Source organism: Antedon bifida, chromosome 10, assembly GCF_963402885.1.
Source record: "Antedon bifida chromosome 10, ecAntBifi1.1, whole genome shotgun sequence".
NCBI classification, from domain to species: Eukaryota; Metazoa; Echinodermata; class Crinoidea; order Comatulida; family Antedonidae; genus Antedon; species Antedon bifida.
This window is the reverse complement of record NC_136235.1, coordinates 4,698,325-4,715,030: the sequence shown is the minus strand read 5'-3', so window position 1 is coordinate 4,715,030 and position 16,706 is coordinate 4,698,325. Positions and strand designations below refer to the sequence as shown.

The 16,706-nt window shown below is 32.4% G+C and overlaps 5 protein-coding genes across 9 annotated transcripts in view; 2 read left to right on the top strand and 3 right to left on the bottom strand.

Moving 5' to 3' along the window:
- LOC144854208 (SH2 domain-containing adapter protein F-like) overlaps positions 1-16,706 on the bottom strand; it is a 219,523-nt gene that overhangs the window by 131,434 nt on the left and 71,383 nt on the right. The window lies entirely within an intron of this gene.
- The window catches only part of LOC144854232 (NADH dehydrogenase [ubiquinone] iron-sulfur protein 4, mitochondrial-like), a 125,714-nt gene that overhangs the window by 102,107 nt on the left and 6,901 nt on the right, over positions 1-16,706 (top strand). The gene's annotated exons all lie outside the window — the stretch shown is intronic.
- On the top strand, positions 183-6,146 carry LOC144853869 (uncharacterized). The gene is made up of 6 exons (XM_078711725.1): positions 183-209; positions 441-950; positions 2,459-2,603; positions 2,846-3,079; positions 3,199-3,668; positions 3,758-6,146. The coding sequence occupies exons 2-5, from the start codon at positions 541-543 to the stop codon at positions 3,301-3,303; spliced, it is 894 nt and encodes a 297-aa protein (XP_078567851.1). The 5' UTR covers positions 183-209; positions 441-540; the 3' UTR covers positions 3,304-3,668; positions 3,758-6,146.
- On the bottom strand, positions 6,940-13,056 carry LOC144853867 (ubiquitin-like protein 7). Of its 3 annotated transcripts, none has more exons than XM_078711722.1 (10): positions 12,895-13,056; positions 11,772-11,891; positions 11,512-11,591; positions 10,742-10,826; positions 10,546-10,603; positions 10,196-10,305; positions 9,647-9,681; positions 8,761-8,868; positions 8,185-8,382; positions 6,940-7,472 (listed from the first exon to the last, which is right to left on the bottom strand). In XM_078711722.1, the coding sequence occupies exons 1-10, from the start codon at positions 13,025-13,027 to the stop codon at positions 7,347-7,349; spliced, it is 1,053 nt and encodes a 350-aa protein (XP_078567848.1). In that variant the 5' UTR covers positions 13,028-13,056; the 3' UTR covers positions 6,940-7,346. The 3 variants fall into 3 exon arrangements, with proteins under 3 accessions (XP_078567848.1, XP_078567850.1, XP_078567849.1); XM_078711724.1 differs by having other exon boundaries at positions 12,981-13,029; XM_078711723.1 differs by lacking the exon at positions 8,761-8,868.
- LOC144854236 (stAR-related lipid transfer protein 5-like) lies at positions 14,181-16,336 on the bottom strand. The gene is made up of 5 exons (XM_078712167.1): positions 16,240-16,336; positions 15,970-16,084; positions 15,239-15,288; positions 14,855-14,987; positions 14,181-14,335 (listed from the first exon to the last, which is right to left on the bottom strand). Exons 1-5 carry the CDS (start codon positions 16,266-16,268, stop codon positions 14,288-14,290), a joined length of 375 nt encoding a protein of 124 aa, XP_078568293.1. The 5' UTR covers positions 16,269-16,336; the 3' UTR covers positions 14,181-14,287.

Sequence of the window (16,706 nt, the reverse complement as noted above, 5' to 3'; positions counted from 1 at the left end):
ATTTTCCAAATTAATTATTAAAAGAACCTACACCATCTAAACTGTAAACAATGTGGGTTTTTTTTTCTTTATTGTCCTGCTACTCCATTATATGCTAATAAGGTGATGTCATTCCTAAAAATAGACATTATGTTGTTATTACACTGTGTCTGTCTTATTGTAAACAAATAGCCATCACAACTCGCTAGAGTAACTACAATCAGAGCACAGTAAGTAGGTACATAGATGTTACACTATGCAACACTTAATAAATTCTTTGTTTTGCTTTTTATGTTGAAAAAAAAAATTGTATTATACCATTTTAGGTAGAATATTTTTTTTATTGTTTTGTTTAATATTTATTTTGTATGTATTTGTATGTAAGTTTTAACAACAGTGATAAGATCTTAATTTGTTTTATTATTTTTCAAAGAACTTAATTTTCTTTTTTTATGTTTCAGATATGAAATAAAAAAGTCTTGTATCTCATCTCTCAGTGAAAAGAAAACGGAATTTGATTTTATTGAAGCTTTCTTTAAAAAAAAAAAATATTTATTGAACATGAAGAAAAATAAACCAGAGCCAATTTCAGCACCAACCGATGATCAATTATTGAATGATGCATCAAACAAGACCACATCGCCATCTGTTGTTAAAAGGAGTTCGCCAAAAGATTCAAACAATTCGTCTAAGGAATCGTCGCCTGTTAGTTTCGCTCGACGTAGAACAAACTCATTATGTTTAACGCCATTAGTAATTGAAGGTCATTTTAACGACGATCGAGGAGACCATGTAGACGGAGTAAAAAGTCAACATTTTTTCCCAGATCAGAATGCAATTGGTGAGAAGTATAGTGAAGTGCAAAAGGAAGGGTTATTTCTGTACCATGAGACATTTTTAAAACCAGAGATGTCACGAAGGGGTATTCAGGAACCAGATTTGATAAAACAAGTTTATGAAAAGAATGTGCCGTAAGTTATATTTAACTTATTTTAAACTAGAACTATATAATAAATGCCCAAATATTAATATGATTGAGATTGACATTACATTTAATTATTTTTAAAAGATTTAAGAACATTTACCCTACACCCATACCAATGTCAGCTAAATTTAACAATAATATTTTTCTGCAACCTGACGGATTGTTTTTATCATGAAATATTTAGCCCTCCCTAATCTATAATGCTGGATCTGTTAACTACAGTTACTTTGGTTATACAAAATGATTAATGATGTCAGTATTTCCTAATTTACTTTTAGTACTTCCTGTGAATGTATTAATTATACAATATATTATACCAGCATTATATACTGTAAACATGATTATTGAATGATACAGTACAGAATTTATATTTAGTTACATAATAGTGAATTTATAGCATCATGTGTGTAGGAATACCAAATTTCCAGGGCTTATATTTATAGTTTCCTGTTTACCTTTTACTAGAACATTTTACTGTTGTTGAACTTGTTTTGTTTGTAAGGTCAAATTTAGTTCAATTCATACTGTAGTAGTGCTTCTTTGTAAGTACTTATTGTTTGGGTTTTTCCTTTGTTATATAAATATTGTAGTACTGTCTCAGTAAAATACAAGCCCAGACATGTTATTGTATGTTTTTAAATTAACATTAACAATGGGGATGTACTGATGTTTATACAGTAGAATCCCTATTAAGGGGACACCTTTGGGACCGAACAAAATGATATGTACTTATACTATGGGGGTTTCTCAAAAGAGGGATATACGTTGCTGCAGTAAATCATAATAAATTTCAGTCGGTTTCCTTTATGCTTAGATCATATTCTTGACTATCATCCCGTAGCTCTTGTTGCACTGATTAATTGTGATTTATTTAACTTAAAATCAATAAAGCAAACATTTGCCGACCCTAGCCATGCTAGTACACTAATTTAAATATTAACATTTGTACAAGGCCAGGGGTATACATCAGGTTCTTGTCATCACATCTCAAAATGTTGTTGCCAGATTTCAGTAAACTTTCATATTTCACGCCACGTTTAAATCCATGTGCAAACATAAACACAGATTTTAATTTTTCACTGTCAATCTTTGTATTGGTATTCTTTATTTGCATCGTCCTTAGTTCATTCGGCAATCTACATCATTTAGTAAAGCATGTTGTTCGTTTATCAATGTACGTTGTCCGTTTGTAAAAAATATGTTGTTCGTGTAAAATTGTTCGTTTGTGAAAGTACGTTGTTTGTTTTACATTAGTTCGTTGGTTTGTTAAAGTAGGTTGTTCGGTTCGTTTGAGATAGTACGTTGTTCGTTTGTGATAGTACGTTCTTTGTTTTAAGTTAGATCGTTCGTTTGTGACGTTGTCTTTTTTACTTTTGTATTTTTGGCGGCGATTGCCTTCCATACAAGCATGCAGCAGCCTGGTGAACCATTCTACTTCCCATAGCCTAAATCAAGTAGTAACTTTTAAATTTATCCATTTTTTTTCTAATACAGTAGTTGTTTGAATAGTCCATCAGTAAAGACACCAGTTGGTTACAACAATCCTAATTGGGCAAAAGCAGGGAAAGAGTTACGAATTATGGCAGATAAATTTGCTAGATCAGAAGAAAGAGAAAAGGTCACGAAGAAAGCTACCAAGGTAACCACATACAACTTTTTATTTAGTAATTTATGGATATCTGCATAATACACTTTAGCCAATAAGAAAAGTATTTACTTTGGTGCTTACTTATGGTATTTTTGTACAGAAATGCAGAATTAGACATGTACTAAAACTAATTAAGTCTATATAAACTGAGGCTTGAAAAGCACCCTAACTGTTTACTTTTGTATTAATTAATGTTTTGATGTTAAAAAAAAAATTTGCTTGTTATTCTTTAGTATTCGCAGAGCAGTATTGAAACTTATGCTGAATACAGTGACTTATTGACGGAGCTCTTCCAATCAGGGGGTGTGACTTGCCACAGACTTGTAGTCCTATTCTTTTTCTGTAGTGATTTAACCATCATGGCCCTGGAACATAATTGTATGGATTATTTTGGACGCCTGGTAACTTGGACATATAAATTCATTCGTGATGGACTAAGTCAGTGGATAGCTTCCAACGGTGGATGGGTAAGAACATTAAATAATGGGACGAGGAAGAACCATTCCCAAGGCAAATATTAATTCTCAGAATAAAACTAAAATACTGACGATACATTTTTAAATATAAATGTTCACTTATTTTTCAGAACGCAATTGTAGATACAACACGTGTATACATTGACATAGTCTTTAAAGTAGCGCTGATAGCTGTTGCTGGCGCAATCGTATATAGAGTGTTCATAGGGCGATGATCAACATCCTGGTTATTCTACATGCTGCGTTGCTGCAATCATGATGATGCACTTATAAGTGGCATATACAGTGTGTCATCTTCATTGCTACTTCAACCGTCCAGTACTTAAACATACCGAATAATGAAGGAAGCTCAAAATGTTTTTCCAGATTTTCTCCTGGTATGGTGCTTTTTAAGCTGCACAAGAGTCTATGCAGTATTTCCATTTTTTGTCTTTCACTGTATTCAGTGACATTGTATTAATATTTTGTGAAAGATGACTGGTTCCTTTAGTCCCTTCAAAACAAAGTCTTCTCTTGAGAGAAGAAGAGAACCAGCGTCAAATCTCAGAGCTGCAGTTATGCAGAGATGTTAGGAATAGATGTTAGGAAGAGATGTCAGGAAGAGATTTTAGGAAGAGATGTTAGGAAGAGATGTTATGCAGAGATGTTAGGAAGAGATGTTAGGAAGAGATGTTAGGAAGCAACTTTCATTACCAAAGGAGGTCCACCACCAAGTGCTTGTCTTCAAAGTGCCTAGTACAATTTATAGTATACATTTTTATTTATTTTCATAGTGTACATTACTGTGTATATATTTAAGATAAGATTTATTTTTTATTTAAATTAAGATTACTGTAAAATAAGAAAAAGGGTAAATCATTACTGTAAAATGTTTGTATACATGTTATCAGATAAAAATGATTTGGTTAAGCATTTACATTGTTCACTGTATTAGACAGAAATTACAAAAAGAGTTTATCAGATTAGATATACTATAAATATCCTATTAAAAAAACCAACAATTTAAAAGAACAACATATGTGTGGGTGTATTTGCTTGTTCAGAATAACAGGAAAGTAAAGAATGACCTGGGTTAACCACTGAATTGAGTTCACATAAATTATACATACCAATATAGTTTGTATTCCTTCTATCATGTGTTGTATTTTTATTTATGTTTAACATATTCACCACTGAAGGAATGCACAGAGAAATGCAGCTTGTCTTAGTCATCCCAGATGATGACTAAATATTTATTTCAAAAAATTACCATTGTTTACTCATCGAACCAACTTACCAATCAATTTTATTACATACATTTATGTTTCATATTTTAATCTATCAGCTGTAGTTTACAGTAAGGGTGTATCCCTCAAAGAGTTGAGTCAATATTACTGTATCAGGCGCTGAGTCACTGAGCACTGGTCACGCTTGACTGCTCGTCAGACAATTGGATCCAAAGGTCTCGCTACGATATTGTAATAATCTCTCAAAAATCAATTTCTTTCAAGGATATCTATAGTATCCGTAGGTTATTATTACGTGAGATTTTTATGAAAACAAACAAACATGATTTCAATATTAAACTTATTTTCAGCTATTCTATGGTATTGTTTGATTTTTATCAGCATTTTGAAAAGATTTTAATTTTCAAAGCATTATTAAGTATTGTCATTGATAGGAGTTGAGTATTACAATAGTAAATTGTATATAAATAAATAAATAGAATAGGACATGAATAAACATTTAAAGGCTTATACACTGGGGGATTTGTTTGTTTGGGGAGAGAGGAGGGGGGAGTGAAGGTTGTTGGTGGTAGAGGCGGATTCAAGGGTGGCCTAGCTTGCCCCCCTCTAACTTTCACAAATTGTAATTCAAAATCCTGGATCATGTAAGATCTACCTTAGTAGGCTATCATAAGTACCTTCCAAATCCCTCGTGTACAAGCCTTTATAAAAGCTAAATTTACTGTAAAAATATGTAAATACGTATAAACCTATTTATTTTTAAATTTTAAGTGTTAGTAAATTAAGATATTTCCTCCTTTAACACTGAATCCAAAGTTTACAAGAGGTCTTGATATAGATGTTAAACATTTATATTTAGTGCTGTTTTAATTTTATTTTTTGAATACTGTACTAGTATCTGCAAATACTAATAACAAAATCTTACGGTCATAAACTTGAAATTCTATTTACTAAGTTTTAATTTGAAACTTGTCCATTCATTTAAGAAAGGTAACATAATAATGGTAGTATAGGGAAGACATACCATTTACATCAATACCTTGTCTTTTTGAAATTTGTTATGTAATGATGTTACATTTTAATGTATTTTGTGAGAAAAAAAAGATTATATACAGGTATACCAACTATGCAAATTAGGGAGGTAATGAGGTTGGCATTTTCATCCATTGTTAAGGTGCTTGTTTTTTGTTTTTTTTGTTGGCTGGATCTGGTAAATGTTTGCAATATTTGTAAGTTGATTTCCTTGTTTAGAATGTGAATGGAATTTGATTGATTTTGTGGTAAGATGTGGTAATAACAGTGCTAAATTTGCTAAATAAAATTATTTCAACTCATTTAATCAGTTTAGCTCCTAAAGATGAATTGCAAAATGTATTAATTTGACTCGAAAATTCAATCTTTTAGATTTTAACTTATTTTTAATTATTATTAAGAAATGTCAATATTGTTGAGCTATTAAGCAATAAGGTAAAGCATGAGTGGTATAAAAAAAGATGTTGTAAGTTGAATGCTTGATCACAACGAGATAATCGGACGATGCAACTACAGTAAAAGGGAAACTTTCAAACCTCCACCAACAAAGTGTCCTCTTACTAGGGGTTGGCCTTGTGTTAAGACAGATTATTGCCCCTCATTCATTTCACAGAAAAGTGTCCTGTCTTGAAATTCAATAGACTATTGGAGTTGTTGATCTAGCCTTCATCTTATAAAACTCAATATGCAAGCTAACCTAAGAATGGTGCTGTAAATTAGCTATGCTTCTTCGTTGGTCAGTGGTGTTTTCATGTAAAGTGTTGCTAGACATCTTGATTTTGTATAATAAAATTCTTGAAAATAAACTCATTGTTTGTTTTATTTTCCGGCATAAATCCCAATGCTTTTATGTTTCGTTTTCTTTCTGACATCATGTCCAAAAGATTTATTGTTTCGTTTGTTTTTCATAATTGTCAATTCATTCTTTCAATTATGGAACCTGGGTGTTTGCCATGCATTGCAAAAATGAACAGATTCTATGCCCATTCAAATATTTGGAAAAAGGCACTGTGCAATATTATGTATACTTTAAGTTGCAATAGAGTAGATACCATGCAACTTCCTGTTTTATAGATATTTCGGTCACCATTATAACAGATGGTCTTATGAATAGTCACTTACAAACCTGAATCAGTGACATAACGCCTATGAGGTCTTGAGGGCCAGCAGCAGCGCAAACAAAAATATACAGCTAGGCTATAAATAGTAAAGCAAAATAATAGGAAAGGCCGGACATTAAAAATAAAAACAAACTTCATTTCCGATAATGTGCCTTTGTATGCAGTTCTACATTTCACCATGGATTAAAATGTATCCATGCTTTTACATGTGGAACACATCAAAATGTGTTGTTTCAGCGACGACTTCAAGGTTCCGCTACATCCTTTATATTTACCGCCGTCGTAAGTGCCCTGCTGGAGCTGCCGTTTAAAGTAAACTGTTACAGCTAGGCCTCTGACTTTATACGGTAAATAATAGTAATCATAATAATGTTGTGAATGTAATTTATAAAGTAATCAAAGATCAAAAGCGTAAATTCTCAAATATTAAAAAGTTTTTCTTAAATATAAATATATTATTCATAAACAAAAATTGTCTTGTCACATTTTTTATTGTATTGTCTAAACTTATTTTAATGCTTGTGTTTGTTTAAATCTGAACCGTAAAAACAGGCACTAAACTATGTCAAAAAATCATGAAAAAGCCTAAAAAACGCAAGAGTCCCAGCAATTCGGACCCTGCGTAACACCACTGACATAACATTTTAATAAAACTGTAAAAATGATGTACTGAATTAAATATATTTTAACATTTAAGTTTAAGTTTAAAAGAGATGGTCAACTCATTACCATTCCAAGCATGTGTCTCGACTAGAACAAAAAGAATCTTGACAACCCTGCCTCAGCAATATCTGTTATGAATTACACATGAGAACATCATTTTAATCAATCCTATCAACATTTTGTTCATTTACATACAAATAAAAATCAGTTGTGTGACTATAATACTCGTTGAGAAATGATGAGATCAAGTGCCCCCTGCACTATCCCGTTACTGGCCTGCAATGCTCGTAGATTCTGATCATCGTTAGGAAAACCCATGTCGCGTAGTGTTTGCATTTGTTCCTGCAAGATAAAAGTGTAAAACAGTCAACATACTAACATACATTCAACCTACTTCTATTACTTTGTTCATCAAAAAAAGCACTAATCATTAATTTAAAAACAATTTGCAATTTCCCTTCCTGGAAAAAAAAATTTCAAAATTTAAAATGCATTCTGAAAACGAAAACAAATAAAATGTGTCCCCTTAATTTGTATATATTGTGGGATTTTCCACAGGAAATTTGTAGTCAGATTAGACTAAATATAGTTGACAGCTCATTTGCCCTATTTTCTAAACTAAGCACTTTCAAAGAAACTTATAATATACCAATTTTTCACAATGCCTTTTTAGGTAATTATCTATTAAGATTACTACAATGATCATTGTTTATACTACAAATAGATTATTGTAAATTACTGTAAAATTTTGGGTAAATTATAGTAATCAGATTATTATCTTTATATCAAACTATTGTACACAAAACCATAAGATTAAAAACATTCATATTGTAGTTATCCAAAATTTGGATTGGTGTGTGTGAAAATTGCATCCTAACATAATATCACATATTTCATTGTCTGAGCACAATACTTTATACTAAGAAGCCAAATAGTGAACCTTTCATTTTATGTAATAATTGTTTAAGTGTTTCATTCATTTTCAGTCATTTCATACAGACAGGCCTACTATATTGTTTACTCTCAAATGGGGGAAAAAATCAACAAATACTACTTTTAAGTCTTCTGCCTTTAACTGTCCATTCGAACGACTTGTATTTGCTGGTGAACTGGACACTGAAGCAGAAGCAGAGGCCTGCAATGCATGGGCCATAGCCTGAGTAAACATGTCAACAGTAATAGGCTGTAGACCTGATGAAGAGGAGGTTGTGTTTTGGGTTGTAGCCCCTGTTGATGTACTAGCTGCTGCTCCCTGCAAAAATACAATATAATCATACTAAAAACATATTGCATATTCCCTGTTTATTCAGAATTTTGTAACTTTGTATGCGTTAATAATTAATAGATTATTTTGTTAGTTTCTAAATTAAGACAAAACAAACAAGCAAACTTTAAAGATTATAAAACTAAAGTAATTAACAAATGTGCACTGTTGTTAACATCACAGTTTTATAATGCGGTAACAACGGTGAGAACGATAATGATTTTGTTATATAAATATGATTATGTTGATGTCAACAGGTTGGGGCCTAGACTGACCATTCACTCAAGCAAAACTGTGTTCTGATGTATGAATGAACACAAATGATTAGCCTACAACTAGCGACTTAGCATGAACATACATACTAACCCTAGAGGCATTAAGAGCAGCTGCTAACTGGCTAGCATTGATTGGTCGAACTTGTGAGTTTTGTGTCTGACGTCTTCGCTGGTTACTGTTCTGAGCATTTGATGATGACTGTAGAGACGGCAAGTCATGCACAATCATATTCAAAAAAAGATTTCAATGTAATTATATTAGTTTTAAGCTCTGTATCACACTATCAAACTAGTTTGACAAAAAAAGTGTGGTGTGCCCAAATATGGTAGTGATATGCCCAAACATGGTAGTGATATGACATCATCATGTCCATATATGGGCACATCACATTTTGTTTGACAGGGCTTTAGAATAATCACACTACATTAATTGCTAAAGTCAACACACTATATTATTCCAAGTTAATATCAACATTCAAACAACACAACAGCAATGTAACAACACAATTAAGTTTAAATTTGTTTAAAACAATCATTAAAGATATTAGAAACAAAAGAAAACTCTGAAATGCAATTAGTAAAATAACCCTGATTAAACACCCATTTATTTACAGTGTTTATATTAAGGGTTGCTGTAAAGAACTTTACATGTTTTTTAGTAGGGAGCTTTCGTTGTGATGACCAACAACGTAACTAGGTCATATAAATTCATTGTGCGAAAGTGGAAACATGCTTCCTCGCTACCCACTTTGACACAGTTTTTGATGGTTTCAAGGAAGAGGCGATGAGCTCCCTATTAAAACAGATAAATGCTAATAGAATATGGCACACATTTTGGATGACCATATTTCCTTATAGATGTAGTGATGTTTATTTGAATGAGAAAACAAGTTTATGGGTGCTTATTCATTTGAATACATTAGTTTAGCTTTAAAAAAGTACCAACAAAAATACAATTATATTTTTTAATAACTTACATCTGATGTATCCATCTCTTCATCCGACATAAAACCTTTAAAAAGCACAGAATAATTAGTAATACTGGATATTTATATAGTATATGTATTTAATCCAGTCAAAATATAACAAGTTTCAGGACAATATCATTTATATGATGTTTTTAGCATTTTAGTAGATTCACAGTATTTACTATTGACAGTAAGCAGTATTAATATATTCATTTACAAAATCAACAACATGACAATTATGTATTTAATCCAGTCAACATATAACAAGTTTCAGGACAATATCATTTATATGATGTTTTTAGCATTTTAGTAGATTCACAGTATTTACTATTGACAGTAAGCAGTATTAATATATTCATTTACAAAATCAACAACATAATAATTAATATATAAGTATTGCAAATAATTTAAATCTTTCGTTTTAAAGGGTTATCACCCGAATCTCAGTAGTGATGGTCAATGTTTGCTCCTAGGGGTTGGTGATCCAATAACATATGTAAAATGACTAGCAATCGCCACTTTTAAAACTTTCCTCAAATTTACTTTCAAATGGCTTACCTGGTTCTTGGCCCGATAACACTGCCCCCAATCGGCTGTTCGTCTCACTAACAGATGACGCTGCAATCTGTAGAGCAGCATGACCAATAGCAGGATGCTTCTCTACAATCCTGAAATAACACATTATAAATTTGAAAGTAATAAATCCATACTGTTTAAATGTTTTTATTTCTGTATGGAATTGGTATACAAATGAATGTTTTCATGAGTTAAGATATTACCTACACCCATCAAAATAATACGGCACCTGGAATTTGTCCACCTGAACATGCAATGTATCACCTAATATGCTTGTTCAAAATGCACACAGATATGAAAGGATAAATTTTGATTATAATATTTAAACTTACTTTTTTAGATTATCAGGATCTGAAATTTGTATGATAAGATCGGCATCTCGTAAGAAAGCTGCAATGTAAAAATCAGTCAACTAATTAGCATATAAAGCATTTATCTTAACAATTGCCAGCAATGGAAGATTCTTACTATCTTATATTGAATAACTGGGATTTCTATTAAATACAGTATAAAATAATGTAACTTTACCCATAGCAACATGATCTGAGGTCAAGCCTGGAGTGGTTGCAGCTATGTTCTTCAGTGTATCAGGATTGTTTAGAATGGTGTAAACCTGCGAAAAATAAAAGTAATCATTGCATTAAATGTCAATAATTTCAAGGGAGAAGAAATAAGACATGGTGATCTAAAAAATAAGAAATTATTGTGGTGCAGTTTTTAGCTGTAATGAAAAATACTGTGTAAGTAATAATGTGCAACAGAAACACACAGTCATAACATATGGAATAATAATATAAATGTTACATGGACAGAAAGACTATAATTTCAAGCCTGTTGTCCCAATATAGCTAGATGTTGTGCTTACAACAAATATTTCATAGCTCAGATCATGTGACTAGGTGGCTAAGAAATGTACAAAAACATATTTGCACTAGTAGCTAGTGTTACACGAAAGCTCTGCAATTTTGTTCTGGCTGTTTTACTTTTTCTTTCTAATTTAGCTTTTTGCTTATTTTATTTGTATGTCCATTGAGATTCAGCCACTGATAACCACAGCATTGTCAATTGTTCATTAATTTGCCTTTTGATTTATAAATATGCACAACTTAGTTATTATGACAATTTGTTGATGGTACTATTTCTATTTTCACATATTCATGCTATATTTCATCTACATACACACACACTTGTTATATAAAGATTTTTTTCTTATTTTTTAGCGCGAGCATGACACATATATCACATGATCTGGGCCCTCAATTCAAATCTGAGTCTAGGATTAGGTAAAGATATCTTACAGCATGACGATGTACAGGATTGATGAGGGCTGCATGTAGTGCTGTTAAAAGCTGATTAATGGCTTTATCATCAAATGGCTCTGTGAAAACAAAAATGTAAAAATTATAAATGCCTTGCACTATGTATAGTATAGTATATAACCACATCCCACAGTAATGATATCCTGAATTGCAGTTAATTATACTATTCTAAAATAAATCACATTGTTGTTCTTTAAGCCTATTGTAGTAAATTATTGTTGTATTGTAGTAAAGTATACCTGGCTTAGTTTCTTGCTCTGGCTCTCTCTTAGCGACTGCATGCAAAGTTACTCCAGGCTTCATTCCATATGATTCTAGACTCTTGCCATCTTGTAACACTTGTCCAGCATATATAATATCTAATAAAAAAAATTATTCTAAAAACAGAACTTGAAGAAGACAGGTTTATGGTGTACCGTATATTACTTTTTTTTATCATTGGCTGATGGATTTGGGTTGGATGTACAACAATCTAATTAGTTTCCTTGGTGATATTAAGCCTACGGCACTGTGGTAGTGAAGGTGGATCTTATGGAGAAGTTCTCTACAAGATGACCGCCAGGCTTGATCGACAATTTTTAAACAGATTAATATTAACTGATACTATTTTGTGACAAATATTTAGTTTAACATTTATATACAGTTGAACCTCTGTTAGCAGCCACCTCCCATAAGCGGCCACCTCCCGGCTGCACTTTCAAAAGCCTGTTTGCTCTTCCTATCTAATGAGTGCATGTGGTACTTCCTGTAAGCGGCCACCTCCTGTAAGCGGCCACAAGAAAAATTTGTATTGACTTTTGACAACAAAAAAAACCTAATACTCTTAGATCCTAGGCGTTCCAAAGAATTAATTGATTGATTGATATTGGGTGTGTCTGATTGTCGATTTGGAGAGAAACATTTGTGATATTTGATTGTAAGTTTTATACAATTTTAATGTAAACACTGCCAAAGTTTATTCCAAACTAAAGACCGCCATCTGTGGTAAGCAATGTTTATATAAAAATATTTTAACTTGCTTCTGGAAAGAAAAATATATATAATAAGTTGAATTTATTACTAATATAATACTAGCCTAGCCTACTAGTACTAGGTATAGTCTTATAGAGCATTAATTGTTTGTTAGTAACATAGTAACAATTTTGTATCATAAAACCCTACACATGGGCGGAGCCTACCGGGCGTAAATTAGTATGGCCGTGTACGATGGCCAATTACTGTATAGAGAATTTTGATGCAGGCCTAGCCCTAGTCGGCACTTCCTGTTGCGCACAAAGGGTCGGCAGCAAATGCAGGTTTGCCGGCGACGTGTTAATAAGGCTAAGAAATTCGGCCTTCAAATAAATGTGAAACAGACGTTACCAAAAGCTGTAGAAGGTAATTTTAGTAATTTGACTACATCTTCCCGTACTACTTTTACATCTCCTGAAATATCTACACCATTTAACCTTTCTCTAAACCGCTTTTCAATGAATTTTAGATTCAACGTCGACATTATTATCGTTGTCGTGTATATGTATGTTGTTGTTGTTCCCTTTAAATCGAACGCCCTCTATACACGTGAATATAGAGAGAGTGGAGGAGGAGAGGAGGAAAAACACATCAAAAGAAAAACAATATTTGTGTTACAAATGATAATTTTCAACAAATTAAATTACTCGCATCCCATTACTCGCATCATAATTTAGAAAAATCATTTAAGAAAATGAATTTCTGCATGTCCGAATAATAGGCTATGGATATGATTTTGTATCGTTAAATTGGTCGGGGGCTTTTTTATTTAAGAATGAAAAATATATGACAAACTCAGTAGGTCCTATCTCTTTTATTTATATTGTAATTATTATAATACATTTTCGAAATAAAAATAGTTGTCATAATGTTGTTCCTTTTATCTTCTGCGGCGTGTCTCCTTGATCATGTATTTTTTGTAATATTAATATTCCTTTTTTGGCCTCTCATCATAAGAAGAATACATAATGTTATTTGATAGTCATGCTTGTTCCAAATGTTTTCATTTACAGTCAGGGGAAAATGGCAAAAGCTTTCCTATTTCTAGGATTTTTATCAGATAATCTATATTGTTTTTACAACCCTTGACCACAGTGCTGCTTTTGTCATTTTCCCTCTAATTTAATGTGATGTGGAGATGAATCTTAGTTCGTATTCGTTAAGTAACGTCACCATTAAACAAAATTTAAACTTTGGCGATTTCTATATCCTTAATCAGGTCTTTGAACACGCCGATTATATGAGAGCCCGTAGCAGCCTCCGTCAAATATCGCGGGATTCGTCCATTCGCCTCAGCTTGAGCTATGTACGTCAAATTTGTCTTACATCGATCTCTATGAATAAAAATAGATTATAGTAAATACTCAAGAATGTTCTATTTTTTGTATAGAAAAGTATCATATATGAGGTTTTTACGTGTCAGATAGTTAAGTTTATTTTTTTTTTTTTTTTTTTATTTTTTATTTAAAACATATTTAAGCAGGATAACATAATTCAGAAAAGAAAATATCACAATTTTCTGTTTTTCAATATGGTCCTGCATACAACAAAGTTTAGTGGCTTGCTATAAACCCATCTTACTTGTGCTTTTTTAGAAAGAATCCTGATGGATGAGTCGTTCCTCTTACGTAATCGTCTACAGGAGGGTAGTCCTTGTGATCTATACTGCAAGAGTTGACGCAAGTAAGGTTCAGTTCTGGGAACGTCTTAACTACGTCAAGATGAACGAAGTCTCGGTCAGAGATCAGTCCCTGGAGAAGTTTGTGGCAGAAACTTTCGATACTGTTATGTCCTTGAATAAAACAATGCCAACATTATTTTCCTATTTGACATTTCTAAAATTGGTTCAACGTATTACAGGTAGGCCTATTGCTAAAGCTTGATTCCAACTGACGTATAGTAGTTAACCACGAAATTCGACCATCAAGACGCTGCGATATGATGATGATGATGATCCAACCACGTGCATCGCGTCGTAATGTGCAGTGGAACAAATAAGCAAGCTTTATTTAAGCTTGGTTATCACTTGGCGTGGATGCAACGCAACTAAGCGCATCAAAAGTTGACCAATCACAAGCGACAGCTCGGGTAATTGGTCAAACGACGGCGCACTTCGTTCCTTCCTTGCGTTGCGTCCTTGTGGAAATCAAGCTTTAGCACATCCATAATTAATATGTGTTTGTGTATGGTCACCGTCATGACTTCAACCATAAAATACTTTTATTTCCAACAGCAGATGTCTTTTTTCTCTACACACATCCATATTTAAAATGTTTTTTTATGACAAAAAAAAAGATACAATTATTTTTACCTTAGTTACATCGATAAGAACAATACATTCAGAGACACTGGAATCCCACTTCTGTCGACGTCCATGCGGCGAAGGTAAAAAATAAGGCAACGCCTTTTCAGGTTCTAACTCCAGTACACAGTCACCACGATACCTAAACAAGTTTAACGAGGTATTAGGCAAGTCCTTTTGTTTAACTTATAAGTATTAAGTAATTATAGTTTTGGATAATTTACTATAATAATTAAATCGGCAGAGAAATTGGTAGAAAACGAAATAACTGTATTGTTAAATGTTTTCGCAATTTAGTTTTTAAATGTATAAATAACTATTTTGAAGTTTATTTGTCGGCCGAACAATTATTCGTTTTCCTGATTGATATTAATATTGTGGTTGATAACTTACACATTTCCAGCAAAATCTCTGGATTTCTTGCATGAAACGGTCACATCGTCCTGAGATAAGATAAGATTTTGGTAGACGTAAGAAGCAACAATTATTTGTCCAAAATTAATTTTAATACTTTTCTTTATAGGGCTACTGTAGTATTGTCACGTGATTAGTCGAGTAAAATAAAATATATGATTTTCAAATATACAGTTATGTTTCATATGCCATATTGATCTCTGTTCGAAATCAATAGTACAAAACAGACAGTCTGGTCCTACGCATTCATAACAAAGGATAATCCCTGATTCATTAATAAAATCAATATGGATTTTTAATCTTTCAAATGTTTATTCTCAAACCATAAAATGAACAGAAATGTTTATATTTGAAATAATGTATAACAGAATAAGAATCAAAGTATATTGAAACAGCAAGATTAAGTGAATGCCTAAAATTTAACGATTCATAAATATGCAGGTTACCTTTACTACTACATCAAGTTAAGCTTTGTTCCTATTCCTGTCAAAATTTAGGTTGTGAGGCATTTAACATATCTTTCGACACCGGGCCCCTCAGCAATATTCTACCAATTATACCGAACTATCAGGAATTTTACGTGCTCAACTTTTGACCCTCTCTTAGAATTTCTTAAGCAACCGCCGGACGACGTGTATGGAAGTAATAGTATCGTGTTTTTATGTTGAAAAAAAGGGAGAAAACAAGAATAGATGATTACAATGACAAACCTCTACTTTAAGGAGTTTCCATTCTTCTTCGTGGTAATATTCCAAAACACGGTCAGTTAAAACATCTGCAAGTTCGGGAAAATTAAGTGCACTGTCCATTGTATTCAATCCTCTTCTTGGATATCTGTGGAATTAATGGTTCAGCTAGATTAAATAATTGCCAACCCAACAAGAATGTATGGCGCGCCATAAGAATGCGAAATAAGTGTTATGCAACGTATAAGATCCAGTATATATGATAAATAGTAAATTGATATATTGTCAGTGTACAGTACCTTGGGATATATCAATTTTATCATCTGCAATTGTGAACAAAAATGATGCACAGCTGAGTGGCACAGTTTGTGTGTTCAAAATATGACGTCATAAACACCATATCAAAGCTCTTGTTTTGTGACCGCATCACAAATCGCATAAAAACCATTGATCCGTACGTAGGAGCAAATTCCACTGAACTCGCGGTCTTTTAAAAAAAAGCATCGTTATCACAACTGGTTATTCCTAATCAATTTTTTATGGAAAATCGTGGAACTTTTTAAAAATGCCTTGTAAGTTGAAGAAAATGTATGTATGCCTAAAAGATAGTCCTTTTCAGATTCGCTTCCGGTTTATATTATAAAAAAATTAAATTAAAATGTGTATATCATGCCTGTGCCATGTGTACAATCAATAATATTGATTATTAAACGATATACGATTATCGAATTCTCAAAAAACGAATTATTTGGTTCCACATT

Coding starts and splice junctions, on each gene's coding strand:
- LOC144853869 (XM_078711725.1), top strand. CDS start 541: ATGAAGAAAAATAAACCAGAGCCAATTTCAGCACCAACCGATGATCAA. Junction 2,604..2,845: donor TCACGAAGAAAGCTACCAAG/GTAACCACATAC, acceptor GTTATTCTTTAG/TATTCGCAGAGCAGTATTGA. Junction 3,080..3,198: donor TAGCTTCCAACGGTGGATGG/GTAAGAACATTA, acceptor CTTATTTTTCAG/AACGCAATTGTAGATACAAC.
- LOC144854236 (XM_078712167.1), bottom strand. CDS start 16,268: ATGATAAAATTGATATATCCCAAGGTACT. Junction 14,988..15,238: donor AGAGATTTTGCTGGAAATGT/GTAAGTTATCAA, acceptor AAACTTGTTTAG/GTATCGTGGTGACTGTGTAC. Junction 14,336..14,854: donor TTCTTATCGATGTAACTAAG/GTAAAAATAATT, acceptor GTTTTATTCAAG/GACATAACAGTATCGAAAGT.
- LOC144853867 (XM_078711722.1), bottom strand. CDS start 13,027: ATGTCGACGTTGAATCTAAAATTCATTGAAAAGCGGTTTAGAGAAAGG. Junction 9,682..10,195: donor GTTATCGGGCCAAGAACCAG/GTAAGCCATTTG, acceptor TGCTTTTTAAAG/GTTTTATGTCGGATGAAGAG. Junction 8,383..8,760: donor CTGCTCTTAATGCCTCTAGG/GTTAGTATGTAT, acceptor GTATTTTTGCAG/GGAGCAGCAGCTAGTACATC.